General features: G+C 40.9%; 1 protein-coding gene across 1 annotated transcript; it reads right to left on the bottom strand.

Annotated features, from left to right (window-relative positions):
* Positions 1 to 578: 578 nt before the first annotated feature.
* maea (macrophage erythroblast attacher, E3 ubiquitin ligase) lies at positions 579 to 12,771 on the bottom strand. The gene is made up of 9 exons (XM_085365958.1): positions 12,703 to 12,771; positions 8,985 to 9,167; positions 7,180 to 7,383; positions 4,111 to 4,233; positions 3,459 to 3,535; positions 3,241 to 3,349; positions 1,542 to 1,675; positions 1,196 to 1,391; positions 579 to 1,059 (listed from the first exon to the last, which is right to left on the bottom strand). Exons 1-9 carry the CDS (start codon positions 12,769 to 12,771, stop codon positions 964 to 966), a joined length of 1,191 nt encoding a protein of 396 aa, XP_085222084.1. The 3' UTR covers positions 579 to 963.
* Positions 12,772 to 18,401: the final 5,630 nt, after the last annotated feature.

Below are 18,401 nucleotides of genomic sequence, written 5' to 3'. Positions count from 1 at the left end.
CGAGCTTCTCCAGATATGAGAAATTATAAGCAAAAACCGCTTGACTTGAGGATATTGAAGGCTACATCAGGTTTTAAACACCCGAGAAAACACTCAAATTTACACAGCAATCTGTGCAGATGGCAAATATTTTGTTTTTTTAAAATGACATTTCTCTAAAACTCCTGAATTTATAAATGAAGATCAAGTCCTACCTAATATTTACATTAAAACTGAAGCCTTTTGTAGCCCAAAACATCCTCCAGTTTCAATCGTGAGGGAGATAAATGTAATTAATCCAGTTAGGTAGTTTAAAGGAAGCATTTAAAAATATTCCCTAACAACCAACATAAACATGGCTATAAGACAAACGATGCAGACAGCATGCACCACAGGAGGAGATGTGACTAGGAAGCCATGTCTGTTCACAAAAAAGGCTCAAATCTTGTGTTAATGGTTAAAGCAGCGACTTAACACATTTCTGCCACATTATTTCAGTAACAAACAACATTTGTAAAAGGAAAAAAGTCAAAAGTAACCTCAACAGGATTTTATTTGTTGTAGTAAAATCAAACATCTATCTAGCAGTTTTTCCACTCTTCAGTCTTTTTCTCTACTCTCTAATCTTCAGTGTGAAGGCCTGTAAGATAATGACAATGCTGATAGTCCATGTGCTTGAATGGATCAGATTAAACAACTTCTAGCCACATCTAAAACAGAGTCTTAAAGGAGAGGAGCCCAGTTTGTCAGATAAAATGGAGGGGGCGGGGGGGCACGGGGTCTGGATGGGCTAACTTGAGCTAATCATGTAGAGGAACTGGATGGGTTGGGGTGGTGGAGTCTCCACGGACATGTGGGTTTTGTCTGTGGGAGGAAGGGCACTGGATCACAGCTCCACAGGTGGCTCTGAGCAGGCCGGGTCACAGGTGATGGGCGACGGGCCGTATCTGATGTGGTTGATACTCAGAAGCGTCATCCGAGCAATCACATGATGTACACTTTCTCCGCCTGAGAGAAGTTGAAGACTTCTTTGGTTCTGGGACACACCACTTTGTCATCTTGGCGAATGGACAGAAGAGACTGGAAGAGATAATAATGAAATATCAAGGAGTGTTTTATGAAACTTTATCATCCTTTAAGTCTGCATTTTAAATTGCTTCAACATGGATGGAAGCACCTTTATACAGTCCCAGCTGGCATCATGCATTTTACTCACATTGTAGCCGTAAACATATCCATTAGGCAGCATCATGGGAGGGTTGTTTTCATTCATGACCTCTCCAGAGATTTTACAGACTAGTCTGGAATTGGCGCAGTGGGCCATGGGTAGAGGCTGAGCCAACTTGTTAAGAGATTTACTGCACACTGGGCAGTCTGGGTTTTTAGAGGTGCCATCCTCCTTGTAGCACTGACTGGTTTGGAAATGGGAGTTAAGGATTAATGCAGATTAGGGAATAACACACAGAATAGACCCCCCTTAGAACAAAAAGCACTATCCATCTTCATATAGCTTAAGAAGTTGAAATGACAGGGTTAAGAGTAACCACACACTGGAAGGATACGGTGTCTTGATGGCAGACAGACCAGCCTGCAGGGTGATGGTGAAGACAGAGTTGTTTCCCAGCTGATGCAGTCTGTAATTGTCATATCGGAACTGCTGGATCAGCATCTTCCAGCGGGCTGGATCCAACAGATCCTGATAGATCAGAAAGAAAAAGAGAAAATAAAAGGAAGATTTTTTTTACAACTGCATTTCTGAAAAATTAATAAATAAATAATCAAGTTTAATTTGGCACAGGGGGCTTTTATAATTTGTACAATATAAAAAAAGTCTGAATTAAACAAAAAGGTCTACTTTTGTGTATAAAAGGCATACATTTGTCTTTGGTCTGCACAGCTTAAAACACAACTGAAGCTACACCCTGTCTGGTTAGTAATGTTGGGACACCACAGGGTGCACCTTAGACTTCACGTATAAAACGAAATTTATGGTCGAGCAGAGGTTTGTTGTCCTCTCCATTCCAGGAGAGCAAAGTTATAACATACAAAGAGCTGAAATTTCAATGTTTAAAACAATGAAATTTGTGTTGCATTTTTTGTGGCTCAACAAATTGATTCACAAGGCTGGACCATCACTGACCATATTCTGGGGGGGCACAAGATTCCACACATATTCATCACATTTATCTTCTTGGAGCAGTTTCTAAGCTACTTTTATAGCAACAACAACAATAACAATAATAGCAACACTATGACACATTTTTACTTCCTCCAGAGTCTATTACAGTAATGCTCTCTTTTCTGGACCACCTAAAAAAAGAAGCCCCACTGAAAGTCTTAGATTCTGACTTGGTCTTTAATCAGCGATGTTGATTTCAAGTGAATTGTGATTAACGGTTTTTCCAAGAACAGCTGAGACTGTAATCCTATCAGTAATGTAACTGCGTTGTCTAAATTAATTACAGTTTAATCCTTTTTAATTACCCCTGGCAGTATTTTTATTGAGCATGATTATATTTATGATTACTTTTATTATGAACATAAGTAATCATGACACTGAGGAAAAACACTATGATAATAATGAAAGCTACTAAGCTCTCCCGTTAATAGCATACTGGCAGGGAAGAGAGGCTGTTTCTGTAACTCTGGCACAAGCAGCTGGCACAAACACTACACTGGCTTGCCTAAAAGCGAAAGAAAAAAAGCCAAGGGCTTTTTGAGAAAAAGCCTTGGTGACAGTGTGCCATAGTACAATTCAGAGGATGTTGGAGTGGAAAATTAAAAACAGCAGTGCCACTGAAAGCCTGTACAAAAAGGGAATTGAGCTTTTTGTAAAAGACAATGGAGGCCCTCTGGTGGCTGGTCTGTGTCTATAGCGCTTTCTCTTTACTTCAAACACACAAGAAGTCAGGCTGGTTTGGTCACAGCTCTGCCCAAAGTGGTACCAATATTTCCACGAGGACAGACCCATGGAGTTTAAAGTTTTTCTCAAAATTTTCCCAAGTGTTTTTCTTTCTTCTTAACACAGAGCAAGAGATTTTCAGCATTTCTAAACATATCAGTTTTCTTTAGAAAGCATAAATTATCTATATTTGAACACAGAAACAAAACAAAAATGACCAGGTCAGAATTATCAGCCTGACTGAAAATCTGAGAAATCTTTATTGAGCCAAAGCACAAACTATTGCTGTGTAATGACTTCTGATCAAATCAAATGATATCCTTGTAGACATTCACACTGATAAAGACCACTAATGTTACCTTGTATGGAGAGATGTGCGTATCTGATGGAAAGGCCAGCATGCCCATCACCTGCCGAACCTCATCCAACTGTCCACCTTCTGCTTGGCTGAAGTGCTTTCTAGCATGTCTAATACACACAGAGAGACTCACAATCTCAGTAACGCAACTGCAAATGTGGAAATACGTGAGTAAAAGGCTTCAGGTGAAAAAATTATTTGTGTGTGTGTTTTAAGTACCGCACTGCATCCATGCGCTTGTTTTGTCTGATGAGCTCAATGAACTCCTGGATTCTCAGACTGAACTCAAGACAACTCTGCCAGAGAAAGGAAAGATGGAAGAGGAGGCATCGAGTTTAAAAAAATGAGGCGACCCCCCCATGGTTAATTAATAATGTCCATGGAAATCGAGACAGAACAAACAGCAAAATGATCTGTTTATATTTTACCATCTAAATGGACTGAGCAGGGAAAAACCCACATCTGTTACCAACTGGAACTATAGTTTTTCTGATTTACATATTGCCCAACTGGCAAGAAGATAAACTAAACCAAATTTTACTAAAACAAAGCCACGTCCATATAAATAATTAACAGCCAACAAGTCAGATTATTGACTCCCGTCTGAATTCTACTGAGGACTCAGACCCTGTCTAATAAAATAATGTTGGGATTAAAATGGGAACTTGCTGAGATTCTCAGCAGAGCGAAAGCTACAAGAAAAGCAATCAAGACTTAATTTTTTGCATCAAAAACCGGTTACACTGCTGACTGTTGTTTATTAGAGCCAAAACTATGCAATGTAAAAAACTGATAGCAGGGTTTTTTTTCAGGGTTCACTGGTATCAAAGCTAGTATTAACAATGCCTTGAAACATCATTAATTATTCTACCTTCATCTTGCGGAGGCGGGACTTGTTGTCATGGCACCAAGCCAGGCAAGTGGCTGTCTCCTGCCTCTCCAGAGACTCCTCCACCTCCTTAGCTGTGAGGAACATCTCAATGTTCACCAGATCCTAAAAACACAACAGAGACAGAAAAACAGAAAAACACAGGTTATTTCTGTATGTGAAAGGTATGTGTGAACGAGAAGACTTTTCTTTTAACTAACAAGCTGACAAACAGCTATGAGGATATTAATTGAAAGAAGAAGAGATCTATTAAAGTCTGATCTTCGCTACACATTTTTCATGAAGTCAATCATGGCTTAAACAAAAGAAATCTCCGAGGACCTCAGAAACAAGGACGTGATGCTCATTAGGCTGGCTATTGAGTACTCTCTATAGAGGCTGACAGACATTGTACAAAAAAAAAAAGAGAAATTCAAGACCATTGTTACCCTCCCTGGGAATACTTGACTAACAAATATTCCTCAGAGAGCAAAATGTGTAATAGTACCCGAGGTGACAAAGTAACCCCGGGTAACGTGCTTCTCAGAAACTAAAGGCCTCTCACACTGGCTCACGCTCATGTTTTTGAGCCCACCATCAGCAGAACACTGAACAAAAATGTTATCCATGTCACGGTTGAATGGAGAATGCCACTGGTCTTCCAAAAGAACACAGCTGCTCATCTGCTGTTTGTTAGAGAAAAGACACTGGAACTGTTTGGTGTAAATCATAAGCACTACATTTGAAGAAATAAAAAGACAGCATTCCAGCATCTGAATCTCATCCCATCTGAAACGCACTGTACTGTTCGAGTCATGGTTTGTAGGCTTTGTCTGCCGGTCCTTAGTGGGGCGATTCATTTGAATTATACTACAAAATTCTAAAATGTCAGGATGTGCCTGTAAAAAAAAGAAAAAGCAAACTGGGTCGTGCAGCAAGACAGCAATGCTCAGCACATGTCATTCTACAAAAGAAGGATTAAAAAGAGTAAAGGTAATGTTTTGCAACATGTGCTGAGCAAATTCAATACAAATGCTCTGAAAGGACCTGAAGCAAGCAGTTCAAAACGATGAAGCCACTCAGAATTTCTGTATCCAGCTGGAGGCCATTTAAGTCCAAGACAAAAATCACACACATCTTAGATGATTAAAAAAATATTATAAATATTTAAAAAAATGTTCTGAAACAGTATCTCGAGGACAAAAAACTGTAAAATAAGTGAGGGGAAAGGTTTTAGAGACAGGCATGGATGGGGGACGTCCTGTCCTGTATAGTAATCACTAATTACAACTAGTTTGGTGACACGGTTTTTAAAATACTGTGTAGATTTCATGCATTGGCTCATGAAATCACACCATTCATAGCAAAGTGATGTCTGTGCTTCAGTATTCAAGTAGTCGTTCTTCCAGCAGAAACTCTGATTGTGTGGGCTGCATTCAACTGAATCTTGCAGAAAAAGAGAAGCACTGTAATGCTTTTGGTGTGTTTGGCCAGGGCATGTTTGTAAATAGACAGTTTTAACTGACAGCACAATTTATTTCCATGCTTTTCAGTAGTATTATCCACAGACAAATGAACTTCACAATAATAATGTAAATAGCCTAATAATGATCCTTATTGCTGTTTAAGAGGAGCGCTGCTTCAAAGGATAGCTGCAGATTTCTGTCAGAATCTGCAGATACAAATAAAATGTTCACGTTTCTCCAACGTTTTTTTTCCCAACAGTTTCACTGACATCTACACTGGATGGCCAGGAAGTGTTCATGGTGTCTACTCCGGAGCTGATAATTGGCGTCTGTCTTGTGTCAGTGACGTAAAAGACGGATTTAATGCGACTTGACCATCAAACAGCAGTCGCTTTCTGAAACATCGGATATGTATCGGATTCAGCACCACATACGAAAGTGACCCAGATCGGATTTGAAAATATCGGATTTGTGCCGTTCACACTGTCATACCATGATCGGATATGTGTCGCACAGGGTCAAAAAAATCGGATTTGATGCGCTTTCGCCTGCAGTGTGAACGTAGCCTAATGCAGGCTCCCTTTTGGCCATTTGGCTTGTTCTCCCATTAAAACTACCCCCATTTTAGATTTCCTATCAACAAATAGATCAATATCGCTGCAGATACAATTAAATATGAGTTGCCATTATCACTGCTCTTCCTGTTGGATAAACAAACTAATGTTTATCCATTATTAATGTAAAACCACATTCCTACTTAGGGGTGTCTACATGTTGTAGCTGTTTATTATGAACACAGGGCAGTGGGGAAAGTTGTCTTGTTCGTGTACGCGCTGTTGTTGGTCTTTTTGGTTTACCTTCAACTGCAAGTCTAAATCATAACAAAGAGCTTTTTATGGTGTAAAGAAACAGAGTGTTAAGAACAATGAAAGCTGTCCAGTGTAGCCACAGCCTGTACTTCAAGCTGCTGCTGAATTCCACTCTTGCTCCCTTTAACTCTACCTCTGCCTATCATCACCACCGTAGTGCCACATGCTGCTGTTGTTTTGAATGACCATATGCAAGGACATGTGCAAAGACAGAACATCCATAATCCTTCACTCTCAATAGCCAAAAGCCACAGAAACACAAGGACAGTACCATTAACTCTGCTTTAAGAGTCAGGGCTGTATTCACTAAATCTCCTAACAGCCAAGGAGCAGATGGAGATCCAGCAGGGATCTGCCACAGATCTGAACAGGGCCTGCCACTGACCAACCAGCTGGTCTGTATCAGCGAAATCCTTCTTGGAGTTAAACACTCTGTATATAAGGAACTGGTTAAAAGTCCTTTAAACTGATGTGCAGAACGACAAGTTCTGCACATCAGAAGTTAAGTTGCAATTACTCCTGCACTACATACTGACAGTAAAGGTTAATACCTTTTCCCCTTGCAGATACATAATACTGGATCAAACCCTCAGTAAATAAATGTAAATCATAGAACAATTTCTTTAATTAGGTTCTCTTTTTAAAAAAATGATTTCAGGTCATATTTATGAAGAAATACAGAAAACCCAAAACCTTTGCCTCTTTCTGTACATGAACTGTAGGAGCCCTGTAATTACCTCTATACCGCTCTGTCTGGCCAGTTTCACAGCTGTGTTGTAGTAGCCACAGCGCAGCAGATGCTCCACCATCATGCGGTCCATCCGTTTCTTCTTCCACAGGTTAACTGAAGCTGGCTGGTCGCTGCTGTGCTCCTTTAAGTGCTCGATGCGACGCTTACACAGCTTGGCACTCTCGTCTTCTGCTTGAATGGACTCTGCAGCCTACGGGACACAAACACAATCACGAGAGCTACAAAATGCTTCCTGTTAATCGTTTCTCTAAGAAGGATAATTAAAATGAATTATGTTTATGACATGTAACATGGTTGACTTTAGAACAGGAACAAACCCTGAACACTCAAACCAAGAAGTCAGAAACCTTGAACGCTGCTCAAGTTTCGTTGGAACAAAACTGCTGCTTTCTGCTTCACAGACATGGCAGGATGGAAATTATGGATCACAACCACAAAGGAGTAATTTCTTTCCACTGTTACATGCAGTAAGGACTCGGTGATCCTTCAGCACATAATTACAATCCTAGGCTCGCTTTTCAGCACATCTTGTACTTTTAGAGTAAATTGAAAAAGAAACAAATATAAAATTGTATAACACCAATTTAGATAAGCATTGTTTTCCTGGTAGAAATGGAACAAAGCATGATTTATTTTTCACTTCTCAGATTTCAGATGCCCAATCAGTGCAGTGTCTAATGACATCATCTGATACACAATTAAAGTACCCCCCCTTCCTCCGCCCAAAATGAACCTTTTGTATCTGCTGAGAATGTCGACATAAAGGTAAATTTTTTATTTTTAAAAAAAAGCAAAAGTGCGATTTGACAGCTCAACACACGAGCCACCCTTGGAGCATTCCTTGGCAAACAAATGCAATCCACCTAATGAGGTGCTTTTGCTAAAACAGTGATTACTGTGGTTTTCCATGGTCGGCTCTACGTGAAGCAAGATTTTGTTTGTAAAGAAGATAATACATGTGATGCATAGATGTATAACAGCTTTTCTACTCCAGGTTAACAAGATGTAGGTGGTTGGTTCTGCTTTACCTCTTCACACTATTTTACATGTTAGGCAAAATGATGGTGTGCAGACGGGTTCGAGTAACTCAGAAAGGCCCACAGAGCACGACCAAAATTTAGCTGCACGATTGAAGTACCTCTTTTAAGGCGTGCACTTTATCTCTTTACAAAAAGCATCAAATTATTTCTTCCCTCAATCGCATTCAAACAGCTGCCAAGGAAAATTGAGATTTCTCTGGCCTTCTGGAAACCGTTTTCTCTCTTTCCAGAAGCGAGATTTTAAATAATGCCAGAAACATTTTAAAACACAGGCCTATAAGTGTAGCAATGACAACATACACAGGGATGACTATTATGATAGAACTATATACAGCTGCACAGTTGCACTTGAAAGCCATCTTCCTGTTGGGCCTGATTATCTCTGTAATTGCCTTTTTGTATAAAAGCAGTGCTTCTGACTGCTTCCAGAGAAAAGGCTAAAGTTGAAACTGATAGAACCTCTATTGTGTGGTCAGCTTCAGTGGAACAGAAAACAAGCAACCGCAGAGAGTCAGCGCCATCGGAGATTTACTGTTAGGGATGAAAAGAACATGTGCAAAGCTATGCATGTTCATAAAATCAAGTGTTATCATAAAAGGTGGCGGAAAATATCGACTTTTATGCCTTCAAAAACATGATGTTCAAGAGCTGCAAACTCCCTCACTAAAACTAAAAGGAAACTTGGCACTCTTACCAGTCTGGAAGGACTTGACTGTTACACTTGGAAAATGTGTATGCCTGTATCTCTTACCTTCCTCTTCAGGGCACTGAGTTTCTCCACCACTCCATCCAGCAGGGACACCACCGAGTCAACCACGGGGAAGCTGCTGAGCGTTTTCTCCAGCTCTGCAACTACCATTGTGACGTGACTCGTCTCCCTGTCGATGTTCTTCTGAGCCGCTCTAAAGCGTTTGTTCAGAGTCTCGTATGGCACCTGTAGACATCATAAATGTTCTATTTCAGACATTCATTCAAGGGGATTAATGCATCTTAGTGTAATTTTATAAGCTACGATTATAGCTCAATATGTGAATTACCTCAAGACAATATGGTAGAAAACTGTTTAAATACTAAAGCTTTACTTTTTCTTATCCTTGATACAGAACAATTGGCCATCATTATCCTTAATTTGAGATGTTCTGTTCTCTAATTTATGCCGTTTCATCTGGAATGAAGAACAAAAACATGATGCTAAACTCCTGCTTAAACATTTCCTAATACTTAAACTGAAAAACTGCAACAGATTTCTGTAAAAATGTTACTTTCTCCGTCAGTTCACTTTAAATAAAACTTCCATATCAATTTATGGTCATTCAATTTTAGAAAAGCAAGTAAGCTGTCACAACAGATTCAAGAACTTCATCCAGACCACAAAGAGAAGGGGGGAAAAAAAAAACACCATTTCCCCTCACCAGTTGGCACACACTGGAGCGCAGTCAGAGTCTGTAAACTTCTGAAAACTCAGCTTGAAAAAGCTAAAAAAGCATTCGAAACCACGTCCTTTTCAGAGAAACCTGCTTTGTTAAATGATGTACTTATTTTCTTTGCACGACAATAAAAGTACTTAACTAGTTTCATGTGATTCTTGATATTCCCTCTGCTGACATGCTGGATCAACAAAAGAAGTGCTTTGACCGATTGAAAGGAGCGTTTCTTTTAACTCAGAGCCAAGTTTATGTCACAGATTACTAAGATGGCGAGGAAGGAATCGGGGGGGACAAACTGGAAAATGCAGCACCAAATGGGCCGCATTTCTCAGATAGCTTACTTTACCACATATTGGTATATACAAAAAAATTATTGGATGGATTTTTCGTATTACACTAACAGCTCCCATCAGAATATAACAGAGATTAAACATTACCTTTATGTCAGCCTCCACTCCCTAATATCTTTCAGTGACGACTACATTAGAGTCAGGATTCGCCACAGACAAGGTTTATACTTACTTATTGACCAGCAAATATTCTGGTTGCCCAGATCAACAAATAACTACCGGTACTCACAACTCAAATTTTTCAACACAGAAGACGATGATTTTAGCAAGATGTAAGGAAGAGCCGAGGTATATTTATAACATAGGTAAAAGGTTTTTCCTGGCTCAGAGAGGGTCATTAGAGATAATCAGTTTGCATTACGTCAAAGTCATTTCAATATGTCTGTGTTACATTTTTAATATAAATCTATTAATTGTCCTGCTGTTATTGGCCAGCTGACAGGCACAAATGTGTAGTCTCCTCAGTTCACAACACTTATTGAACATGTCAATGTTTTTGATTTTGTTCTGGGGAAAAACACATGTAGCAGGCTTTGGTAACATAGTAATATAGTAGCTAAATGGTAGATTGGTAAGCTCTAATTAACTTTTACAAAACTCGGTGCTCATTTTTTTAAAAAGCTGCTTGAAAATGATTACATATTTTTTCTGTGGCAGACTCATCCTCATGGCAATTCAAACAGACTCATAACTTTTTCTGTAGGTGGTCATGTCAATGGCATACCTGCTGGCACAGACTGTGCTAACCCAGGGTTTTTCCTGGCTCAAAAAGAAGGCTTTGAGGGTGGTGACCACACATGGAAGCACACATTCTCCTTTATAATTTAGCCATAAAGTCTTTTGTTAACAGCTTTTCAGATACATTTTTATAAAATAAATAACACATATTCTTAAATAATCCATAAGGCCCATGTCTGCAAAAAATTTTTAGCTGCATGTTGGGAAAACTGAAATATCCCCTTTCTGAATTTGACTGGCTACTAGATGTTATAACATTGCTAAGATTAGTAACCCCTTTATGATATGACCTTGATTTAGTCAAGAGTGAACATGTAATTCAGCCATGAACACAAAGCAGACTGTTATCACAGTAAAAGCCATACAGTATATGAGTATGGTGGTTATCATTCATAATTGTTTTAAGTGAATCCTTGGAAGAGACAACAGGAAGCCCATTTCAAACAGCAAACATTACATATTAATAACAATCACAGTAATAATCAATACAAGGCTCAAGTGATTTAATTATCATTTTGACTGCATTTTGCTGTCAACATTTTAATACCTTTGTGTCTTAATTGTGAGATCTTTATATATGCTTAGTAATGCAGAAATACAGATCAGATTAGAACCTTCTTCAGTTTCTGGGACAGGCATTATTACAATGATAAAATTCTGCTCAATACAGCTCCAAATGTAATCAACACTGCTGTCCTGCAGCTGTAGACTCCCATTTGATGCCAATTACAACCATCACTCCTGTCTTAAAATGGTGCCCATCATCTCACTGCAGCATCCAACCATAGCAGCCAGAGACATCCCCAAACCAAAGCCATGCATGCTCAGCACAGAGGCATTTTAACATCAGCTGCAGCAGGAAATGCCTCTATCCATCATGCAACATTACACAATTAGTTACCACACAAAAGCAGTAAATGCGCCGGTACTCACAGCCCTGCTGTCTTTATATGACGACGCTCTCCTGATCACAGGAAGCAGCCCGGACCTGTCTTTTAGCAGCGGTGTCGCAGCAGCAGCGTTATGTGGAATGGAGGAAAACCGTGCGTGTGTGCGGCGGCGGCAGGCTGTGATTTCTCTCACTGGCCATTTTGAAGTACAGAGAGGCAGCAGCAGCAGCAATCTGATGACACTGCGCTAACTCACAGTGCTGCTTCTCCGCCTGACAGCACCGGGTTAGGGGATCTTCCTCCTCCCCCGAAAGCTTTAAACCCACGTATCTCCGAACCAGCCCGGATTTCGCTTGCTTTGACGTTATGAATTGGGCAGGCTGCTCGTTAAACACGACAAATACTGGTTTTAAGTGCCGTAGCTAAGCTAACGGCCGAGTTAGCAGGCCAATCACGTTTGCATGTCACTTCTCTGACTGGGGGCGAGTAACCATGCTGCTTCCATGTAACCATATAAACTGTAACCCTTAAACCTCCTATCCCAGTGTCTTTTTTAAATGTCCAGGTCAGCGCAGGAGACAAGCTGTACACTCGCACACATACACTACACAAAAAAGCATGCTTCCCACAGGCCAGCCATCTTTAAGGTGATGCACCCTTAGGTAGGTGGTAGGTACTTAGGTGAGCTCACGAGCCATGGTTAAAAGGATAATCAGGCCAAACCCAACAAAAAGTCAAGCGATCAGCTTTTGGGCCTCTGACGGACTCAGAGTCCATAATAAAAAAGAATTAACCCAGCAGGAAGCTAACCAACTAACCCCCAGCTTATATCATTTAGGGGACCACTCATATTTTTACATCCGTTCATAAAAACAAGCACTTTACGGACACTGGGTGCCTGGCTAAGCTAATTCAGCTAGCGTTAGCCTCCCTGACGAGTTCACTCGCTATCTAATGAACGACTAATTCCGATTTCTTTCCAAGTGGCACAGCACGCATCGCGTATTTTTGCAACAGCAGACTCATTGGGCTATCAATATACACCATTATGCGTTTGTGTTTACCTTCAGGGTGGGATATTCTTGGACTTTGAGAGCCATGGACAGTTGAGATGCTGTCTCCTGCACCGCCATCTTGGTTTTGTGGTTTTCTTGTGGTTGTTTGTGTTTTTTTTCTATCAGCTCAGAATGGGCTCAGCGCTCACTATCGCCATCTGGTGGGACGGTGTAAGTACTGACTCTGAAGACGTTCAGGATTCAGCACTTACTATGGAAACATAACGAAGTGACAGTTATACTCCCTCCCTAACCTTGTGCACAACATTTACACACAGCACAACACGCACGGACGTACATACACAAACAGTAGGAGGAAAATAAATAAAAAATAAATAGGATAATAGAAAAGTATTTATACCTTACAGTTATTTGCTTGCATTCCTAAACATAAACGTTTTTGTAGTTTGATTATTCCTCACTTTTCAGAGAAGTCCAGTGTGTTGCCTCAAACTTGGGTATAGAACATTATTTTGGTGGGTATTTCTGTCTAAGTAAAAAAGGATGTAAACAGTAAGGACATAAGACATTTAAACAAGTGCAACTTCCACCAATACTTTCAGATTTGCAACTCTGAGAAATGAAATGGGAAAAAAAAGACTAATACACCTCCAGGAAGAAGTACAGAAAGGTGGTGACATCCAGGATGAGCGCTGCACTGTTTTAACCCATTCCAGTTTGTCCTGTTTAGTGAAAGGTGATTTTGTTTTTCTGTGTGTAAGGATGCGTTTCAGCCTATTTGCGTGTTTGTACACCTCTGAAGTACCTGCTTGATGGGCGAAGCTTGAACAAATGGAGGTCTGGAGAGTCTTTGTGGCCTTCTTCACACAGCAAGTGGTGTAAAGATGATCCAGATATGGTAGCTCTGTGCCCACAATCTTTCCACAACATGCTGGAGGGCCTTTTGTCAGCTTTGGTACAGCTACCACACCAAGCTGCGAGGATGCTCTCTACTGTGCTGTAAAAGCTGCAGTGTTGGTGGCAGTGTGGTGCGCAGTAGACTCTCTCTATGGATGTGTAGTGGTGTGTCTGTGGTTTTCTTTTTGGTTCGGGACTCTATAATCATCTCTTTGGTGTGTGTGTTATTAAAACACACACATGACATCATATTGTTATGATGTCAAATTGAGTGCAATGGCTGTCGTATCATCTGTAAACGTAACAGTGGTATTCGTCTTGTGCATGCACTGATGGTCATGTCTGTCCGGAGCATACAGGAAGGGTCTCGGCACATAGCCTTGCAGAACTCCGTGGTCAGAGTGAGGATGGGGAGTGTTTGCCTGCCCAGGCTGACAGTCTGAGAGCAGTTGGTGTTAAAATCTCATACCTGGTGATCTACCTCCGCTGTGACGCATAGCTTTATGTGATTGAATAGCAGTCTTTCAAAGTATTTAGGAATGATCATGGTAAGAGGAATTGGCCAATAGTTGTTGACACAACTTACTGTAGATTTTTTGGTCACAGGTTCAATGATGGTTAAAAAATTAACCATCATTGTGTTTTTAAAAAGTTTGAAGTTATTCAGCAGGAAGAAAGAAAGCATCAAGGGAAAGGGATGAATGACTGAATAACCCTTTAGTGTTGGAAACATGTAAACAGTTTTTGCATGTCGGTAAGAAACATTCTTATTATTGTTATGAAATATCCCTTCTTTAGGGCTGGGAGGACACAGACCCAGTGTCAGTCAACTAACCCCCAGCTTATTTGTATTTAAGGAGTATTAGCGTACTCCCAGTGCCAGTCCCAAGCCTGGATAAATAGGAGGGGAGCATTCAGAAGGGCATCCGGGGTAAAAAATGTGCCAAATCAAACATGTAGTTCTATCCGCTGCAGAGCCCCTTGGGTAAACAAGGAAGCAGCCAAAAGAGCCCAGCCATCATCATTATTATTATTGTCCTCTAAGTGTTGAGACTTGTGAGAATAATGTAAAAAAGAAAAAGGCATATTTTGTCATTTCACAGCCTTGAATGTCATGAGCAATGAAAGAAATCTCCGTCCCGGGTTTCTCCATGGATCGGGTTTCCTCCAAGGCGTGAGCACCGATAAGCAGAGTTCTGTATAAAATTAATTATTCAAAGTAAGCTCAGGTATGCCGTTCAGCAGGTTAGTTACAGCGCCGGGAGTAGCTTGGGAGAACAAAATGACACAGAAACTGCTTCAGGTTGCTCTTCCAAAATCAACTCAAAGGTTTATTCAGTACACAACAGTTTATATAGAGGAAAAAAAAGGTTCGTGTGTCAGCATGTTCTCAGTTCAAATCGGTACAGACCAAATAAGGAAACGTCTTCCTGCCTTCTGAGCAAAGAAGTATCCTTTGTGTAGTTTATCAGTTCAGCTACAATTTATGATCATTCCAGCAAAATACACTCCTAGACATAGAATACAGAGTTCTTTCATTAGTGAATTCTGAAACAAACCACCTGGCCTTTAACAAGCTCTTTTCTAGGAGATAAAGAAGGGAGGATGGGAGTAAGGAAGTGATCTCTGTGGTGTTTTCGACCTTGAGGTACCATCCTGTGATTCTTACACATTAATTCTTGGGTCACAGAGAAAGAAAAACAACTAGTAAATGGACCTTATTGAGTAACAGTTTTCCTGTATAATATCACTATAAAACAATATCCTGTAAATGCTACCATGGTATCAAAATATCACAACAGTTCCCCCCTTTTATCATGAAATGATAACATAGTATAAAGACAGAATGTAATAACATAATATAAAGACAAATCATAAACATAAAACAAATCATAAATGTAACTGGTCCTTCGAGCAAGCTTAATATCAAAAATTCTGAGAGCGTATACATGGTATCACACAACAGACAATAATTATCGAAAACATGCGGCAACGGTTACAAAGGCTACAATTAGTTCCTTCCATTTTCCAAACGTGTCCTGTAGCCACTTATGTAGCCACTGACCGTGGCCTGTATTGGCAATTAGTTCTATCTGCAATGCTTCAAGTCTATTCATAGCTTGTGTGAATGAACCGTTAGGGGCGGTGTTATTGGGAATGAAAGTACAGCATACATCAACGGTCACTAGACCACAGGTACCGGTCCAATTAACAGGTAAAGCTAGTCTAAGAGTATTATTGCACAACCAATAACCGTTAGGGATTGGTCTAGTTAGGCGCGTGACCATGTGTGATTTAACTAACTCCCCCCAGTCAGTGTCATTTAATACACCCTCTGGGGGAACAATGATCGATTCTCCGCTCGAACTTGAACTGTGTGTGTGTTCCTCCAGATATGATACAACTTCAGCCACAGAGACAGCTAGCCATGTCTCATTACAGCGTGCACCTGGGGAGTCAGAGAAGAATGTATAGTTATCCTTTGTATAATCTATGTGTGTGTCTGGGCCAGTTAACTTTAGTCTACGCAGACATATCATACTAGTATTAAAATGGAAAGGGATCTGTCCTAGGGGTAGTGAGGGTTTTAACCTATTCTTGGGGCGTTTCATTGGGGCGCAGGTCCCTGCGGTGTCATTAGATAACTTCAATAATTCGCCTAATGGAGTCTCAGGGTTAGTTGGTGTGTGTGTGTGTCTAAGTAAGCAGTCGAGAGGGCTCAGAGTCAACTGTAAAGTGTCTAAGGAGAGCATTATCTCCGCCGATTTTCTCTAGTCCCTCAGTGAGGGGGAAACCGGATATGGGGTATCCTACTATTACCTGTTCTGGATTAGCCTTTGAACAGACATAACAGTTACTGTTTCCTAAATCACGAGCGGCTGTTCTGGCATTTTCATACCAGGAGTTGACTCCTGCTCTAGAGGGCGCATAAAATGGTTTATTAGTGGCGTCTATGTTGCTATTTACTGATTGTGAGGAGCGTATTAAGTAGGTGTCTCGCAAAGTAGAGCATGAGGTATAGTCAGCAAAATATGACCTGCAGAAATGTGAACATGGTTGCAGTTTACAATACAAAATAGCAAAGAAAAATCCTAAGGTTAATGCGATAGATATGATAAATAACCTAAATATATAAGAAAATATATAAGAAAAACAGTTCTTCAGTCGTCTTCTGGCCTGGTCCCAGGTTCGAGAGACATAGAATAAGCGTCGTATGATGACAATGGGCATTTCATTTTCTCCATTATCAGGATGGAATGAGTCTAGCTTTATCAGATTAGACATCCTGTGGTACTCTCGGCTTTCTATTCCTGCTGGATGTTCGAGTACCTTGCTGTGGCTCTTTCAGACGTTGTGTGTTAATCAGTGATTGCGTGTGTGTAGGTGGATTGGATCCGGGCGCTGGCTCGCCGGAGATGTCATCTACCCGTTGTGTGTTTATTTGTTTTGGTTCCGGGCGTTGGCTCGCCGGAGACGTCGTCTGCTTGATCCGACGCCTGAGATGGTCTGGTTGGGCTGGTCTTAACCCTGCTGGCATGAATCCACTGAGGTTGTCCGTCTGTGAGGATGCTGGTTCTTCGTCACTGCCAGTACAGTCTGGGGGCTGGAAAACGCGCGGCCTCCCTGAGTGTCCTTGGTTTTAGCGACTTCACCAACACCGCATCTCCTTGTCTCCACTGGTGGAACTGTGGAGGGGAAAGGCTGAGAAAGACAAACTTTCTGATAGTTATTATTCAGTGTTTCTACCAGATTGTGAACATAGTCGGACAATGCAATATACATCACCTTCTACTAGCGGTGCCCCTCTGGAAGCTGACCATGGTGTTGGAAATAGTCTTATTTCAAATGGAGATAATTTGGTTACTGCAGATGGAGTCATAATGTATGAAATGGAAAATCTGGTTGTGGTAAATGCTGATGTTTCGCTTTTGGTCTCCCTACATTAGTTCGTGCACATGTTAGACAGGTTGGTAATATGCTTTTTACTGCATGTGATGTTTTCTCAATTACAAATCTTGATTTTATTGCCCCTATTACCCCTCTTTGTCCGACATGACTCACACAGTGAAAATGTCGGACAAGGACTGGCATCAGGGAATATGGGAGGGCAATCAAACCCTCAAAATTTTGTATAGGCCATCTCTGTCATCTAAGGTACAGTCATTATCCTCCCAATAGGTGTAATCAGATGCAGAGGCCTGCTCTTGTATAAAGTTTAAATCAACATTTGTTTCTAAATAGTCTGGGAGTGTAACAAGTGGCAACTGTAGGGGCACAGATAATACTTCCTGTGGAGGTGGGAGCTGCGATGCAGCTGCAGCCTTGGCAGTCACGTCTACTAGAGCATTACCTGCTGCTTCGTCTGTGTCAGCTGTACTGTGTCCTTTCGTTTTTACAACTGCAATGGCCGATGGTAGCTGTATAGCCTGCAAAAATCTTTGAACAAAATCAGAATTTAGCAATTGATTTTCCGTCAGCAGATCTAAATCCTCTTTGTCTCCACAATGTGCCAAAGTCATGTACGACGCCAAACGCATAGCGGCTGTCTGCGTAAATTGTCACATGCTTATCCAAATGGAGCTCACAGGCACGTATTAAAGCCATGAGCTCTGCTTTTTGTGCTGAGTGAAATGGTAATGAGTGAGCCTCTAGTATGATGTCAGGCAATGTCACCACTGAATAGCCACAAAGAAATGAGTTGTCATTCGGCCTTGAACAGGACCCGTCCACATAAACCGTGGCTGAGTCTGGGATAGGTGTTTGCTCTAAATCTGGACGTGGTGCTGTGGATTCCTGTATACGTGTCATGCAGTCATGATCGTCAAGCCTGTCTGAGCCATCCTGTCGGT

Source organism: Diplotaxodon limnothrissa, linkage group LG2 (assembly GCF_057381915.1).
Source record: "Diplotaxodon limnothrissa isolate DT_005_m linkage group LG2, D_limnothrissa_male_GT1.1, whole genome shotgun sequence".
NCBI lineage: Eukaryota > Metazoa > Chordata > Actinopteri > Cichliformes > Cichlidae > Diplotaxodon > Diplotaxodon limnothrissa.
Note: the sequence above shows the minus strand (reverse complement) of the source record. Positions and strands in the feature narration are given on the sequence as shown.

Coding starts and splice junctions, on each gene's coding strand:
- maea (XM_085365958.1), bottom strand. CDS start 12,771: ATGGCGGTGCAGGAGACAGCATCTCAACTGTCCATGGCTCTCAAAGTC. Junction 7,384..8,984: donor TCAGTGCCCTGAAGAGGAAG/GTAAGAGATACA, acceptor TGTGTCCCGTAG/GCTGCAGAGTCCATTCAAGC. Junction 3,536..4,110: donor CCCGCCTCCGCAAGATGAAG/GTAGAATAATTA, acceptor TTTCTCTGGCAG/AGTTGTCTTGAGTTCAGTCT.